Source organism: Lottia gigantea, assembly GCF_000327385.1.
Source record: "Lottia gigantea unplaced genomic scaffold LOTGIsca_74, whole genome shotgun sequence".
Classification (NCBI taxonomy): Eukaryota; Metazoa; Mollusca; class Gastropoda; family Lottiidae; genus Lottia; species Lottia gigantea.
This window is the reverse complement of record NW_008710478.1, coordinates 1,096,007-1,113,241: the sequence shown is the minus strand read 5'-3', so window position 1 is coordinate 1,113,241 and position 17,235 is coordinate 1,096,007. Positions and strand designations below refer to the sequence as shown.

At 35.0% G+C, this 17,235-nt stretch overlaps 3 protein-coding genes across 3 annotated transcripts in view; 1 reads left to right on the top strand and 2 right to left on the bottom strand.

Moving 5' to 3' along the window:
* Nucleotides 1-3,086: 3,086 nt before the first annotated feature.
* LOTGIDRAFT_131369 (hypothetical protein) lies at nt 3,087-3,362 on the bottom strand (the record flags this gene model as incomplete). Its single annotated transcript, XM_009066245.1, has 1 exon — nt 3,087-3,362. A coding segment is annotated over one exon (276 nt), but the record flags the coding sequence as incomplete, so codon positions are not given.
* Nucleotides 3,363-4,406: 1,044 nt separating this feature from the next.
* On the bottom strand, nt 4,407-5,988 carry LOTGIDRAFT_168362 (hypothetical protein; the record flags this gene model as incomplete). The annotated part of the gene is made up of 2 exons (XM_009066244.1): nt 4,407-4,792; nt 5,934-5,988. 2 exons carry the CDS (start codon nt 5,986-5,988, stop codon nt 4,407-4,409), a joined length of 441 nt encoding a protein of 146 aa, XP_009064492.1.
* Nucleotides 5,989-9,206: 3,218 nt separating this feature from the next.
* LOTGIDRAFT_131466 (hypothetical protein) overlaps nt 9,207-17,235 on the top strand; it is a gene marked incomplete at both ends in the record, with an annotated part of 29,623 nt that continues 21,594 nt past the window's right edge. The window contains 16 exons of the mRNA XM_009066243.1: nt 9,207-9,273; nt 9,966-10,107; nt 10,901-11,003; nt 11,364-11,421; nt 11,820-11,913; nt 12,225-12,278; nt 12,561-12,637; nt 12,900-12,939; nt 13,418-13,599; nt 13,961-14,032; nt 14,378-14,676; nt 15,034-15,131; nt 15,479-15,647; nt 16,042-16,227; nt 16,576-16,681; nt 17,046-17,209. Of these exons, the coding sequence (XP_009064491.1) occupies nt 9,207-9,273; nt 9,966-10,107; nt 10,901-11,003; nt 11,364-11,421; nt 11,820-11,913; nt 12,225-12,278; nt 12,561-12,637; nt 12,900-12,939; nt 13,418-13,599; nt 13,961-14,032; nt 14,378-14,676; nt 15,034-15,131; nt 15,479-15,647; nt 16,042-16,227; nt 16,576-16,681; nt 17,046-17,209 (1,911 nt within the window). The remainder of the gene's footprint in view (nt 9,274-9,965; nt 10,108-10,900; nt 11,004-11,363; nt 11,422-11,819; nt 11,914-12,224; nt 12,279-12,560; nt 12,638-12,899; nt 12,940-13,417; nt 13,600-13,960; nt 14,033-14,377; nt 14,677-15,033; nt 15,132-15,478; nt 15,648-16,041; nt 16,228-16,575; nt 16,682-17,045; nt 17,210-17,235) is intronic.

The window sequence follows — 17,235 nt, the reverse complement described above, 5'->3', positions numbered from 1 at the left end:
TGTAAAGAGTTTTTTTTTAAATTCTAACGTTTCTTCGGGGATGTTTATGGTTCTTGCTATTGCACTAAAACTAGCGTGTATGACATCACTATCGCAGTAACGTTTACTGAGATATAAGTCTATTTGCGATAATCTGCAAGGGGGGCGACTGTCCATCAGATTATTCATTTTTCTCCGGGTTTGACATACGCTAATTTCAGACGCAAGTAGTTTTAGTATCGTTCTATTGTTTTTTTGTTTTTTGCAGTGCGTTCTTCGAACGCACTGCTTTGTTTTGCAAATGACTATTTTTTTTTTTTTTTTTTCGAATTTCACCCTCGCTTGTTTTCTAAGAAGGGAACATGCTACAGACTGTCTGTTACTGTTTGCTAGTCAAAATAGTGGTCCTTTATTTGCTAAATGTAAATTGGCACCATTTTGAACAACCGGAAATGAGCAGTGGCCAATGGCTCTTTTTCGATTTTTTCGATTTATCAGCTTTAATACTGATCTGGTATTGCTCAAACTGTACTGTTTATTACTTCGCGCTAATGACTACAAGATAGCAATTGAAAAAATCGACAATTTTGACTTTTGTCGCTGACTTTTTTAGCTCCAATTTTAGAGCTTTTTAACCTTTTTTCTAACTTCTACAATTCTATTTTGATCAATCTTAAAACTTACATAGAGATAGAGATTTTTATTGCGAACAAAAACTATTTTTCGAAATTTCGATATCACTTCCGGTTTTGACGATATTCATTTCTAAAATATAAAATTCAACTTCCGGAATTTTGAAGATATTTCAAATATTCTTTTTGCAATATGTTACAAATGGTCATACAAAAAACTTCAAATCATAAAATCCGACCCGGATGTAACAGTGTAGCCGCCATATTGATATGTCAAACTTTTGTAAAATTCAAAATGGGGCCGTAGAAAGCGCTTTTCATAATTTTGATTTTTCTGGATATCACAATCGATTGCGAAAAGAAATTTGGAAGCCGATTTTTGAATTTAAATTTTGCTTTTCTTTTATTTCCGGTTAAAATTTTTCGGTAATGTCCAAAATTTCAAAGGCTCCTATTTCATGACCTTGACCTTTGGTGACCTTGTAGCCTGAACAAAATTTGTTGCCCTTGATGATATCTATCCAGTGATATACTCATTTGTGCTGTGCAATGTGTACTTCCGGTTTTATAGCCGATTGAAATTTACGATTTTTAGCTTCAAAGAGCTCTGACACGTGACCTAATTAACATACACCAAAAATTCATATTGAATCTTACTAGTGTTCATCTGCCCTTTGTAGTGATATATAACACTAGATATTTCAATCAAAATTGCGCCTTTTAAAATTGATGAATTTTATCTTGAAAAAGTCGATTTTCCGCTTGTAAGTTTTTTTGTGGTCTAAACGATAAAGGTAGTTTGCTCCCTTCAACTGTTGTTGAATACAATGTGAGTTGAAGCGATCTGTCCAATATACTTTGCGTTTGGTCGATCTATATCCAGTTAATTATGATAGAAAATTATGTTTCTGTTACGATACTTTGCGGCACAGTTTTAAGCGTAAAATCAAAACTGTTACGCACTGCATCAGAACCTCGCGAAGCCTGTGGATCTAGTTTTTTCTTATTTCTATGCCAGTCGCAGCTTGTTGGAAGAATGCCAACATATGACTTCAATAGAGTATTTACCAGGTAAGCAAAATTCCCAATAGGTCGACATGGTCGTTAGACAAGAGGTATTTAAGCGCAGAACACGCGTGGCAAAAACCGCAATTTGGTCGCATAACTCGAGGTATGAAGTCGACCTTTTTTAAGCTTGTAATTTTTAAGAGAATTTTTCATAGTACATTAATTTCATGTCGCCGTAAGATTGCAAATTTTCGCAGTCCGGTGTAAAGGGCTATAAGTAAGGAGGTGGTTTCAGAATCAATTTAATCTTATGATAGATCAAATAGTAAAATTAATTCCCTTTGCGATTGCGAAGATGTTGAGGTTTAAACCCTTGATGGTGACCCAGTGATTGAATCTGCTATTATTTGTCAAGCTCAGAAAAACTGTAAAATCATTGAAATTACATAATGAATCATTTGGGACGACTAACGCTCCATTGTCCCACAAGGTGCGACTAGGTAATACAGTGGTGTAACCTATTTTCGTGGATATAAGGATTCAACACCGAATTTCGTCAAATGTTAAAAAAACGAAAAAAAAAAAAATTTATGTCTTAGATGTTTCCTCAGATATTCTACAAAATAATTAAAATTGGTTTATTTCGATTTTCTTTATAAATCCTTCACTTTGACCCATATTTCATGAGCAACCAACTCGGCAATGGTGGCAGAATGCGTCACCTATTTTCGTGTACAATGTCTGATCTATAAATAAGTCTAGAAAAACACGTTGTATGGATACCGGGTGGTATAATTAACTTCTCTTAGTATTTATCTTTAATATCAATTCATTATAACTAGTGACAATTCCTTCAAAGAACCACGATTTAAAAAAAAATAGTGACTGACAAAATATGATACGTAGCGTGATTTATTGCTAAAAGTCACTGAAACAACATAAGAATATGGTTCATTTTGTGTTCTATAGTCCCTCATGTAAATTATTAATCCTTAACGGAAATCCACGAATAATAGGTTTCCACGAAATTAGGTTACACAACTGTACTATAATATTTTATTAACACACATTAATGACTTGTAAAGATGTTTATGTGTTTTACCTGTAAAGATGTTTATGTGTTTTACCTGTAAAGATGTTTATGTGTTTTACCTGTAAAGATGTTTATGTGTTTTACCTGTAAAGATGTTTATGTGTTTTACCTGTAAAAATGTTTTATGTGTTTTTACATGTAAAGAAGTGTATGTTTTTACCTGTAAAGATGTTTATGTTTTTACCTGTAAAGAAGTGTATGAATTTACCTGTAAAGATGTTTATGTTTTTACCTATAAAGAAGTGTATGTTTTTACCTGTAAAAATGTTTTATGTGTTTTACATGTAAAGAAGTGTATGTTTTTACCTGTAAAGAAGTGTATGAATTTACCTGTAAAGATGTGTATGTTTTTACCTGTAAAGAAGTGTATGTTTTTACCTGTAAAAATGCTTTATGTGTTTTACCTGTAAAGAAGTGTATGTTTTTACCTGTAAAGAAGTGTATGTTTTTACCTGTAAAGAAGTGTATGTTTTTACCTGTAAAGAAGTGTATGTTTTTACCTGTAAAGATGTGTATGTTTTTACCTGTAAAGAAGTGTATGTTTTTACCTGTAAAGATGTGTATGTTTTTACCTGTAAAGAAGTGTATGTTTTTACCTGTAAAGAAGTGTATGTTTTTACCTGTAAAGAAGTGTATGTTTTTACCTGTAAAAATGTTTTATGTGTTTTACCTGTAAAGAAGTGTATGTTTTTACCTGTAAAGAAGTGTATGTTTTTACCTGTAAAAATGTTTTATGTGTTTTACATGTAAAGAAGTGTATGTTTTTACCTGTAAAGATGTGTATGTTTTTACCTGTAAAGATGTGTATGTTTTTACATGTAAAGAAGTGCATGTTTTTACCTGTAAAAATGTTTTTTGTGTTTTACCTGTAAAGATGTGCATGTTTTTACCTGTAAAGAAGTGTATGTTTTTACCTGTAAAGAAGTGTATGTTTTTACATGTAAAGAAGTGTATGTTTTTACCTGTAAAGATGTGTATGTTTTTACCTGTAAAGAAGTGTATGTTTTTACCTGTAAAGAAGTGTATGTTTTTACCTGTAAAGAAGTGTATGTTTTTACCTGTAAAGATTTTAATGTGCTTTATCTGTAAAGATGTTAATTTGTTGAATAAAGACTCTATCAACATACGTCGTCAGTTTGATTCATTATTTATTATTGATTATGGGTGATATTTTGTATTGTAATTATTATCCTTCATCAACAGCATCATCGACACAGCAGATGGCTTTTCTTACTTCGTTACGATGTGACATATCTTAATATTATATTAAGATGGGACACAAGGGTGTTGATCGAATATTGAAATTGGTCGTATCTTTTGACCTTGTATAGGTAATCATATCAAAAAATGTTCTCATTGTATCCAGACATCCTTACTCTTACTAGAAAGGACAATTATCTCTAAGGAACTAAATAGCAGTGCCATCATTGCAACATTTCATCTAATCATTTACTTCTGACGTGTTTGAAAAGACAGATCCAAACCCATGAACTTCAAAACGAGTTTCCGCTTCCCCACAGTACACCAAGTCCAGAGAGCAAAACCACACCATTGTTTGCAAGTATGGTAATTTTCTTAAAACCGACCAGCAGAAGATTGTTTATAGATTTCGATAGAGGTGACCCACAAGCGTTAACAAGGAGAGAAAAGGAATACAAAGCTTCAATACAATATTTTATTCATGTTAAATTAATTTAAACCGATCCAAATTCTGCATAACCAGTACCTTCACTCATCATCAGATTAATCACTGGAGTTTTCTCAGACATCATGTAGCACGTGTAATGATAGAATTCTATAGCTTGACAAAGAGGGTCGGTTTGTTGGAGACATGGTTGTTGGCACTCGGTGAAAGTTAAAGCCCATTGGACACGTATCACCATTCTCAGATAGGTACAAACCTTGCTGCAGGAGTTATAGCTTTCTACCTTGAAACATTTTGTATCATTTCTACAAAACTCCTCACACTCTGCCTCGTATTTAACAACTTCTCGCCTATACACTGTTTCCATAAAGTAAAGTTCGTCCAGAGAGTAGTCTGAACGTAGCAATGTCTCGTGTCTACCCTTACAACTCAAACCTAGAGGAAACAACAATAATATGTCATTCAGTGCAGTTGTACTGTAAAGTTAAAACAATTGACTACCTAAGAAACTCTGAAATGTACCAAATACTTAGGTCAAGAACTATCACCTTGCATATCAAGAGCCACTTATATTACGAATAAGTTACGATATGTAAATCTTTTGAAGGTCAAATGATGTCAGCGTCATCAGGCCATTTTTTACACCATAATGCTAGGTTCCCACTATCACGATTTGCGGCACGTTTGAAACTGGATCTTAATCGTCGACTATTCGTGATTATCCTCTCGGATTTTATTTTATCTGGGGGCAGTCGTGGCAAACATGATCAGAGTGGAAATTTTTTGAATGGTTCAAAATTTTCGACGATCAACGCGATCCATTGTCATTCGGGATCATGGCTTACTGTATCGTAACCGAGCTTCCAGATCGTGATGATCGGGATTGGTCGATGTTTCTATCAATAATCGACTAGTCAAAGTCGAACAATGTTATATTTTTGCTTCATAAGAACGCTTCTATGTTAGTACATGTAGAAGAAGGTGGCTAACGCGTGTACCAACTTCTCCGCTTCAGACGTTCTCTCTACCATTTACCGTAATGAATCGTTTTATTGAATATTCCCTTAACATTAAACATACTGTATGCTCCCCTCTTCATAATAATTTAACTATTGTTCAATACAATACTAAAAAAAGTAGCTAGGTGAAAGTGGTTGTAAAAACAATATAATTGAAGTTACGAAAGCACAGATCGAGGAGAAAATTAAGTAACACCAATTACTGTAATGTGCAGAAAAAATGTGTGTACGATTACCACGATTAGCGCGACTGATCTCAAGATCTGATGATAGCTGATAGAATCATAACGATAAGTCTCCGATAAAGATTAGACCACGATTTGAATGGAGCTCCGAATCGTGATAGTGGGAAGTTGACATAAAAGGTAAAAAAAAATGGGTCATGTTCGTGCAGTCATACATACTCTTCAGGGTCAAGTGGTGGGACAAATCAGATCCGCAGGTCATCAGAACGCATTGAAACGTATCTGCAGGTACCACAGTTAGTTAAACAATAGAAATTCACTGTCTTCCAATAGTGGCTAGTTTGAAGTGGTAGTACATAATAGCTTTCCTACCTTCTCCTCCAGTCAATATCATCCCGAATATTATTAACATCAAAACCATCTTCATCTTGTTTAAAGATATACCTATTCTACTTCTTGTGTACGAAAGACAGAAATTACCACGAACCCTGCAGAATGAAGTAAAAGAGTCTAAACGATTTGTAAGCCACACCACAAAGTCGAATATGGTATTTATGCTTTGTAAAAAACGCTTCTGACTATATATCGGCTGTCCCAAAAAAACATAAAATTCTACCTAACATAAAATTTATAATGTTATTCGTTAAATGTATTAATTAGTTTAAAACATATTAAAATTTTTAAAAAATCGAATCTCATTTCCATATTGAATTTGTTTTACTTTATATTTCATCATCCAAAATAAGGTGACCAGGTGTATACATTAGCCATCATTGTACTCTTCTCAATCTAAAAATGTCAGAAATGTGTTTGATCATCTTGGCGTCGTCGGCGACGAAGTTTAAAAGAGTAGGTATGTTCACATTCAGTAAAGACTGTGATCGGTGGAGAAGAATCTACTCTAGGCTTTTTCAACCTATTAGCTATAAGCTCCCACAAACAAATTCAGAACTTGGATCTTTAATACCTTGACTGCAAAAGGAACTTTACTTGTATAACGGAAGTTTGTAAATGCATCAATTTGATTGGATTGTACGTTACTGAAGACATAGCCTCTATCTTCCAGTCCCTCTTTGTCTACGTACAGTTTCGTCGAAACATGGCCTGGACTGGTTGTTTAAAATCTTTGAAAATGACCGAGTCTACAGTAGCTATTGGTTGGTTGTAAGTCTACATCTGTTTTGGAGATGGGAAACATTATTTATAATAATTGACACTATCTTTGAATTTGAATTTTTTTCTCGAAAATTCGGATTAAAATTTCAAATAATATCTGACAAAACTTGTGTGGGTTGCCAATCTGTTCTACATATAAGTCGTTGTTAACTCCCTTGATGGAAGTTGAAAGCTTCGTAACAGAAACTTCCGAAAACATTAATCGAGCTGACAACAAGGGGTAAAAAGATAGATACAATTTGTTATTATTATAGTTTATATACTTGTGTAATATCAATAACATTATTTAAAATTAAGCAGTGTTTTCATACATTCTTAACCTGAAAACAACTTAATTTTAGACTGACCCCATATGACCATCAAAACAATACTTGTTTCATAATTTCATCAATGACATAAGCTTTGGTTCTAAAGCACAGTCGGTTAGAGCGTTGATTCTTTACATGACGTCGAGCAAAATTGTCAGCTGTTGGTTCTGATCGAGATCGGCGTGTGAAAAGTCCAATGACCTTGAATTAGTCATTTTCACTCATAATTCCATTTAACCAAGCTGTACATGGGTACGGATCCAGGAAAGATCAATGCGAAAGGAACGATCAATGCGAAGAGATTTGGCCAAGGGCCATCTGGTAGAAAGGATCCTTAACTGTGAATCTAAGTTGTTATCCTTGTAAAATATAGTTGTTTCTATCTTTCTCTTTCTTTTCGTCGGACCTCTAATCTTATCGATTGATACAACTGAAAGTGACTTGTACCAGCATGTAAAGCAATGTACAATTTAGACTGTCCTTGTATCTCTCGGTTTATATTCCAGAAGATGGTCCACACTTTCACAAGGAAAAGTAAAATCATATCAATACTAGATTCTTACCACGAATTGAAATTTAAAGTGGCTGACAAAATAGATAAAAGGTGATAAACAATTAATTCAAGTGGATAAAACATCAAAACCTTAGTCGCTGTACAAATGTTTGCAAAAGACTTTATCAACAAGACGTTCAACTTTCGAATATCCCAATTTTCAGAGAGAACATATTAAGCTTGTGAACGAAATAAATACGAAGAGAAATTTCTAGTTTGGGCTATAATTGAAGGGATTCTACGACTTTCGTACAGTTTTAGTAGGCTACGTCTGAAGACTATTTACATATATCCAAAGCCCAAATCAACCCCCAACATGGCGAATCTGTCCCTTTAATAACACGAATCGTTCAATACATTTACATTGAAGTGGCTTGACCTTGACCTATGCCATGTGCTCATTGATCTTGGATGTCCATTCGTACTTTGATCTTTCATGTCTTCACCTTCTTTTTCCATTGTCCATGTCTTAGATACCTGGTGCTGTGTGCCCCCTTTGACAGCCATGTTGTCCCTATTCGGCTCTTCCACCTAACGATTCCACTGATATGAGCCAACCACTATAGTGTCAATGCTCTGTATCGTGGTGGCCTCGGGCTCCTACACCTACGTCTCAATCGGTTATCAAAAGGTTAAGGACTTAGAGATTGTTGAATCCTTGATGTCCTAAAACTAGATAATATCAATTTAATGCAATTAATACTGTTTTTACTAAGGATATACAGGGCTGTAAGTGATAAAAATCAACAGAGATTAATAACTATCCCTAAATAGAGTATCTTTCATAACCTTTGTTATGATTTCGATTTAAAGATAATTGAACGCTGTAGAGTATAAATATCGCCGGTGATCAACGATTTTTAAGAAATCTTTTCTTCCCACAGCCATGATGGGACACACTAAGTCTCAACTTATAATATCCTCACTGGGGGTATTACTTCTCTTTCTTGGAACTGTACTAACAGAAGGTAAGTAAATTCTTTAAGAAATAGTATGTTTGATTTTTTAATAGGATTTTAGAGCCTTCTCTTCGCTACCCTCCTGGAATAAGACACAATATCATGTAGTTTAGTTTGTAAGGAGGGGGTATATTTAACGACCACAGTATCAATGTGCATCAATAATAAGGGAAAAACTGGAAAAATGAAGGCATTGAATCCCTTGAAGGGATTGAACCCGGGCTCGAAGCAGTTGAAAGTTATCTTAGTTAATTGCGAAAGTGAAGGTTATTCGGTCAGCGCGATAAATTTTGTCGTATAGTGTAGGGGTTAGGTTCAACAGTACCATCCTATCACCGTTATTGCAATACAGCTCAAATGACAAACTTATATAGAAATCCATCATACTGTTATTGCAGGAACCACAGACGTCTGAGTGAAAATTGGAATGGTGCAAATTCATGCTATCAGTGTCCTCGATTTACATAAAAAAAAAATTCCGAAAACTTCTTTTAAGTGCGTTTGTATACTGCAGTAAAATACTTTTCAGTTTGCAATCCAACATTAGAGATGTTTGATGGTCTGGAGGGAATTTACCGATCAATCCCTCGGCCCCCAGTGACACAAAAGCATGGTTTAATTTTTACTTTTTCTGATTTCAGAAACAATCGTAACAACTCTAAATCCTAAAAAAGGAAGTTTAAATGGCGGAACTAGAATAGTCATTGATGGAAGTGGTAAGTAGTAGTGCTGGCACGATATATCGGTGAATCGATGTATCGCGATACGAAATGCCACGATACCGATACGGGTATCGTATCGCGACTTCGTGTATCGATACTTGACAATACCATAAAAAAGTGCAGATTTTGATAAGATGTTTAATTATATAATGATTGACGATACTCAGAACTAGAAAGTAGAATATTCGAAACAAATGTTTTGTAAAAACATTTTTGCTTTCTTTGCTTGCCGTCTGTACATGATGAAATTGTACATACAAGGTACCTTTATCAGAAATAGTTTTTCTTGGAGAGATTCGAATCTATGGTAGACAATCGTTTAGCAGGCGATAATCCAACAAGCTACCAAGATGATTCAGTATATTCGTTCAACACAGCATTTCGAGTTTTACTGGCTATTTGAGGTGCCAATAGCTATCATTCAAGGTACCGTAGAACGGGAACAGTTTAACTAACTGCCCCTTGATGGATTTTTCGTGGTACCCCCGAGGGACACAATCAAGTGTCAATAGTAAAACTAAACCAATACATGAATCTTATCCGTTAATCAAAAAATCTATGTCAAATATATGGCTAAAAGGAGCACATCAATGTACACGACAGGCTACTTTGAAAGATAGTTATAAGCACATATAGGTTTACTTCATTCATTCAAGAAGCCTAATGGAAATCTTTTTCATTTTCAGGATTCGCCAGAGATCAGTTTAATTTCGGGGAGGGGAATGAAAACATTGGGAATATGGTAACATTTGTATCATCTACTCAAACATACCCTTGTGAGATTGAACAAGATGGTTCACATGAGCAACAACTGATGTGTTACACAGTGTAAGTTATACAAGCTTATTAAAGGAATACTACCTCTTAGAATTGAAATAAACTTTAAATTCTCAAACTTGGTCAATAAGAGTATATATTCATCAGTAAGACTTGATTAAAGATTAGAATCTCAATATAAGACGATATATTCATTAAACTAACTAATTGACGTTTCAAAAAATATTTAGCTTGAAGAGTTATTACTTCTTTTATAAATGTTTCGAATTATAGAGGGATTCTGTTGTATGGCTATGCCACCAAGGAAGTCCACTGATGAATAAAGACTCGTTTTGGTCAAGTTTACAAATTTCAATTTTTTGGTCATCCTAAATATCAAAATTATGAATAAGCTATGAAGATTCTCTGAAAGGAAATCAGATCTGATGAATCCACCCACAAGGTTGCATTACGTGGCATCCAAGACAATCTATTGTCTCGCCAGCAACACCTGGAACTTATTATACTGGAGTTAATTAAACCATTTGACTGGAACTAAAGAGCTTAAAGATTGTAGAATGACCCGAAAAATATTTTATTCATCATCAAAGACGCCAGTTTGTTGGCGTGTAATAAGTACGCCAAATATATCATTTGATGTGGAATCTCCTAAAGGGATGTCGAGTTAACGAACATCAGGCGCTCTAGCTAGCAGAGTGACATGGACAGTCAGTCTAAGTCAGTCTTAGATATAAAGTTATTAGTACATGTATTAGTATTTATGACTTCCAATCATGTCAAAGGCCTCCTCCTTTCAGATAATTCTTAAATATCCCTCTTCAATAATCATCTATTCTATCTATAGGCCTATGCCAGAAGATAACTATTATGTTCGGATATCGGTAGATGGCGTGGATGTACCGGAAAACAAGCATTGCCCTAACAACATGGATAATTGTAAATTTAGGGTAATTATTTAAACTTAAATCATATTGTATCGGTCTGATTTCAACTTTACAGAAGTAAAGTATCCCTTTTTACACTAAAAGACATTCCTTGTTTTCCCCAGGCTCATAAAGTGCATACAAAATGACTCGCAGAAGTCGTGCAGTCAAAGTGTCAATGTACACATAAACAAAGCAGAAATCTTATTTATATTCCCTCATTGCAAGCTATTGCCTGTCTTCATTAGGCCCATAAGGTTCAGACTGTCAAAAAATCACAACACTTCGTTCTATTCTTTTGAATGAATCACTATCTCTTTTTGTATTAAAAATGTGATTTGAAAGAGATATCTTTCTTACATCAACATATCCTCAATATTTCAGCCGGAATCTGACTACACACCAACCATAACTGGCATCAGTCCACGCTCGGGAAAACCAGGTAGGTCAGAAATTTTGAAACTCGAATCTAGAGCCTATAAAACTTGATCGTTAGAAGAAAGATCACTTTTACGATTTATGTTATTGTAGAATTGGTCAGGGTTCAGTTCAAGATAACGATTAGCCTATATTACTCAATCTTCGCCAGTAATCTAGTACGATGTGGCGACGGTTCTTAAATGCACCGGGCTGTAAGCCACCTTGGCGTTTCTGTGGCCCCTATTTTGCTCTTACACCTAATAATTCATAGAAACACAATTGATCTACGCATGTACCCGAGTTGTCAAATCACCAAGGCTGTCTAGTGAAATGTAAGTCATTAGATATTGATTGTCATATTCCATCTTAGAGCAATAAGTTTGTAGAAAACAGGACGTAAAACTCTATTGTGTTTTTCAGGAGCGAAGATTCAGATCAGGGGTCGACTGATCAGTGATCGATATGGCAGTAATATACCGTTTAGTTCTAATGGTTTATCTCAGAAAATTCTCAGGTACGTAACCCTTTATGATTATTATTCCAAATTGTGGGACGAGTTTAGCTTACAGATTTCGTTCTGTCACAGATTATTACATCGTAGTTTTTGTTTTCATCGATGAACATTTACCGCCTTACAAAGCTATTTGGATAAAGTAAATTTCATCTCAAGAAGGAGGGGGATTAGGTAAACGACGATTTATGATTATTCACAAGGACTAGCCTTTACCTATCAAAAGCCAACTTACTGCATGCACACCAATCCTCAGTCCAATTTCGAAAGTTTGGACAATTACAAAATTCACCTTCAAATTGTTTCCTTTTCAGGGTGTATTTAGGAGGTCAGACGTGTGAACTGAAAAATCTCGAAACAGATGAATTGTAAGTTCTCAGTACTCGCATCTTTTTTCTCATTTTGATCAAAAGACCTTAAATGGTAGCTAAGAACAGACGACTACTTCATTCATAGGGCTCCCGAAATTATATTGCCATTCAAATATGATATACCATGCGGTACGACAAACAGCTTAGTTCTAAACTACTTCATCTCTAAATCTTATGTCAAAACTGATGTTACTCCATAAAACATTTCATATCATTTAAAAACTTCTTGTGGAACCTTAACAGCATGATATAAATAACGTTTAATTGTTTTCATCTTAGTTATGGTTTAGCTCTGGATAACGAAGGTAGAAGTTGGAATGGTGAAATGAACTGTAAAACAGACGGTACATTTATTGGTAAGTACAGTTCATACATTGATCCGCGTGTTAAAAAAAAATTGAAACAAGGTTTTCTAAACTTTGGTATGTATCTGGAACACTGTAAGCATCTATTTGTAGCATTCCCATCTTCAGTCAGATATCTGTTGTTCTTGCAACTCCACTTTAACTATTATCACAAAGGACTTAAATATCATTAGCAGAGATCTGGCCCATAGAGATTTCAATTGTTTCCCCTGCAGATGTTATCAAAATTGAACAATGTGCGACTTGCTTTCAGGACATATGAATGCCAGTTTTCTTGTTGAAGATTATGGAAGGTAGGTGGTCACTAACATATTCCCATCCAATCTAAGTGTCAGATCAATCGACTTTTAACCGTATAATCTGTAAATTGTCAAGTAGTAAAACAGACAAATCGGACGAATCTCGATACACCATGTGCTATAGCTTTTGAATACTTGAAATTCATCGAAATTTGTTTATTGCACTTCTTAAGGTTCATCAGCGTTATTTCGATACAATGAAGTAGTACAAAAATGTAGAACGCAGTGCTCCATTCAAGTCCATTCTTAGTGATCTGTTTACACGCTCTTTCAGAGTCGAATCTCGATACACCATTGTGAGATAGCGAAACTCAACGAACTACTACTCTGGGTTCAGCTACCCCAAAATTCATTGATACAAGAAATGGGTTCTACATGACACGTGTTGATGGTTAAAAATAATTTCCTCAAAACGGAAATTTCAGAAAACAAAAGAGAAACGAAATTGTAATCCCGATTTATGTCTTTCCAGATCCTTACCCGACCCAGACGTACTAAAGATCAGCAGTACAGACAAAATACACATGTACCAAACCTATACCGGCATCTCATCTATATCCCATGCTACTGGTAGTAAAAATGGAGGGTTATTACTCACTATCAATGGCAAACATTTTGATGAAACTACAGCACCGGTCAAAGTTATGGTTGGAGGTATGTAAGGTTTACGAAGACCTAGTTTTTGTAATGTGACATCTTGAGAATGAGACTGTCAATACGTCGGCAATTTAGGAGAATCCACAAAGTTCAATGTAACTTTATTTGGTATTTTTTCAAAAGAAATGGAATAGAGACAATCTTAATACCCTCAATAACACATTTAATTTCGAGTATATACGTCACTGCCAGGCATAGTTCATAAATATAACGAATTTCGATCGGTTTGGAAAATGGACAAATTTATTTTATCCCTCATTCGTTAATGGGACCAAACATAATACTTCGAATAAACACAGTTCAACTGCTTTATGACTATTTAGAGAATACCAAATATAACCTGGCATTTATATTTTAGAAACTGAATGTATTGTACAAGGTGAGATACAAGATGAACAGATAGTATGTGAAGTAGCTCAAGAACCTGACAGTTTCCCTGCAGCACATAGAGGTTAGTCTACCAACGAGTTGTTGAACATCGTGCAAATTCTACAGCACTATCAAAATCATTAAACTTAAATAAGATAGATTTATGAATATTCTGATAGGCAAAGCGTTTGTGGTATTGGGAAATATAAACCCCGGGAAAAGCATCTACCGTGAAAATATGACCAGAATCAGAACAAATAGACACAGATCGCTAATCTTTACTAATAACGGTCGTTATCCATACGTATAACACATTCTTGAAACTAAGTTAGGAGCGAACTTCGATATGATTAGTTATACAGACTACAGAAAGTCAAAGTGATAACCAATTTTCCATTAATGTAAGGAAATTCTAAGCATTACAAAATACTTCCAGGTGGGCGTGGTCTGGTACATCACATCTGGAACGAAACATCCAAGAACAGTGACAACCTAGAGGAGGTTCTAGACTTAACATCAGACGCCGAGGATCATTCGTCCAGTATCATAGACCAGATGGAATATAGTTCCACTGATAAATTTAACTATGTAGACAGTATTGAGGGCTTCTTCATTCCACCAAAAACTACAGACTATATCTTCTACATCATGGTAGATGACCAAGCTAAACTTTATCTTAGTACTGATGAAAACCCGGCTAATAAGGTACACAAATTTATAATTTACTCAATAGACGTTTATCGACGTTTGAATGATGCTTCTGTTCTTTAAAATCTGAGAGCACCAAAGAAGGCATTTACGTCAATGATGACAATATATAACATACTACACAGCCTTGGAAATTGTTTTTTACAGAAGTAAAGTGAACAAAAACACGTGTGAAAATAGCCATTAAAACATCAGATATACAGGAAATGAGTTCAGTAGCCATCCTGGATCACGCACGTTAAATGACAAGTCCGGTCATTCGAGGAAAGAGTTAGCTATTCCTGCCTCGTGCACCAGAGATCACTTAAAATGTTATTTTCATACAGTTCATAACTTTAACATTTGATATTTCAGAGTTTGATAGCGGAATCTACATTCATTAATGGTCGATATACCTATTTCTCTCGTAGCCAGCAAGCGTCTGAACTTATTCCACTGATAAAAGGAAAGAGGTTAGTTCCCCTGCCAAAGTTCAAAATTTTGTCTAAAGTCCTGCGAGCTTCGTCTTTTTGAAGGTTTACTGTGTATCATTGTCTTCCGCTTCCTTTACTCTTAACCTCAATGACCATTTTGAAAGTTATCAAAAGTTATGAGACATCCTTCAATGATACTAATCCTACAAAAGAGTAGTCTTTATACGATTCGTATCGCATAAGTAACATGAGACGAGTTTTATTCTTAGTACCTATTTTTGCTGGCTGACTAACCCGCACATAAACCGACAAGGCGGAGCAGGATGTATTTCTATTTTATCGCTATACCTATAAGTTTTACCTATAAACCTTTTTTTATTTTACAGCTACTACATTCAGACTATTATGAGACAAGTGTATGGTCCATCCTTTATCAAGGTAGCAGCTAGAACTCTAGAGTCAGATTTTACTGATGAAACCAGTGGAATGGTGTGGATGGAAAAACAGAAAATTGTGGTGAACTCTATCGTTACTAAAGATGTCATTGTAAGTTCAGTTGGATGCTCTTTCTGTTGTCTTATATTAGGATGATTGTTATTAACTATTATTGTAGACAACCATTGCAAGAAACCACTTAAATTGTACCCTAAGCTTGGATCATAATTATCTGATAGTCAAGTACAATTTCCCTGTATACTGGAAATGCCATTGCTTCAGATAAATGCCTTGAAAGGAAGCGGCGGTGGCTCAGTGAATATGACGCTTAATTGCTCGAAAGGCCAACGTTCAAGCTTACATAAACTGATTGTACAAGCTGTGCATTCTAAAGATTCCTCGAAAATAGTATGTAAACTTCTATTTCATTTCTACTGACTGTATAACCTTTGCAAGACATGCCACTGTTCTGTTATTACGTGCACAATGTTAAATGATCTTGTATTAATTTTAGACATTGAACATAACCCAACCAGCATCAACCTACCCAGCTGTATCAGAAGTACAAACAGTGATCGTAGATGGCCCTGGAGAATGTACATTTAGACTTGGTTTATATGGAGCATACACAGGTATTATTATCTTTTCTATCAGAGAAACTAACTTTCGGAAAACTTTGCTTCTTCATCAAGTTCTGAGTGTTTTTTACTATTAAGATTGACTTATCATAAGAGAATAATAATACATAATATTTAACTAAAATTCAATATGAAAATTAATACATAGAGATAATATGATATTTCCAAGCGTTGCTTTACACCGTGGTAAGACACAGAAACTTGATGTGAGGCACTACTCAGAGTGGGTTTTGTCTCTTTCTGGCCAATCACTTACCAGTGGAAGTCTTAATTCGTCGATAGTGTGATTCTGATAAAAACACCCGGTCATCTTTGTCGATGTAGCCATAGAAGTGCGCTAACACTAATCTGCAATATACCCTTAACTTTCAGGTCATCTAACTGGATCAGCTAGTGGCGATGAATTGAAGGAAGCCTTAGAAGCTATACCAGGTCTGTCGCCAGATACAGTGACTGTTACCAATACTCCAACAGATGCCGGTGCTAGTATTGTAGTCACATTCCAATCTGATAAAGGTACCTCATTTAAATCATTTGTTTCCTATGATTGTACCACAATTTTCTCACAAGTATATACGTATTACTTTGTTATATAGAAGTATGAGTGTTTTTTTTGTGAACTCAAAAACTTAATCGTAGATATATCTGACAAATCTTAACTGAATGAGAATTGGTATATATGAGTAAAAACGAGATACATAACAATTTTCCAGGCAAGGATAAGATTTGGATTTCACCCACAGGGAAAAGGAGAAATATATGAATGTGAAGGATTACGGATATTTTGGGCGAATTAGTATTATGTATTTTGTATTTTTTTTTCACTGTACATCTCAATATCATTGTATATTGATGATTACGGACTCAATTCTTATTACAGGAGACTTACCAGAGTTGTCCTACTTGATCAGTGAAGAATTCGTGAACCTGACAACAATATCTGTCAGTGAAACAACTAAAGGTGTATCTAGTTTAGAGAAATTCCAGTTTATAATGGACGAAACACCATCTCCGGCGATATCAACAACAGCTACGGCAGCAGAGGTAAGGATTATGCGTTTATACACCGT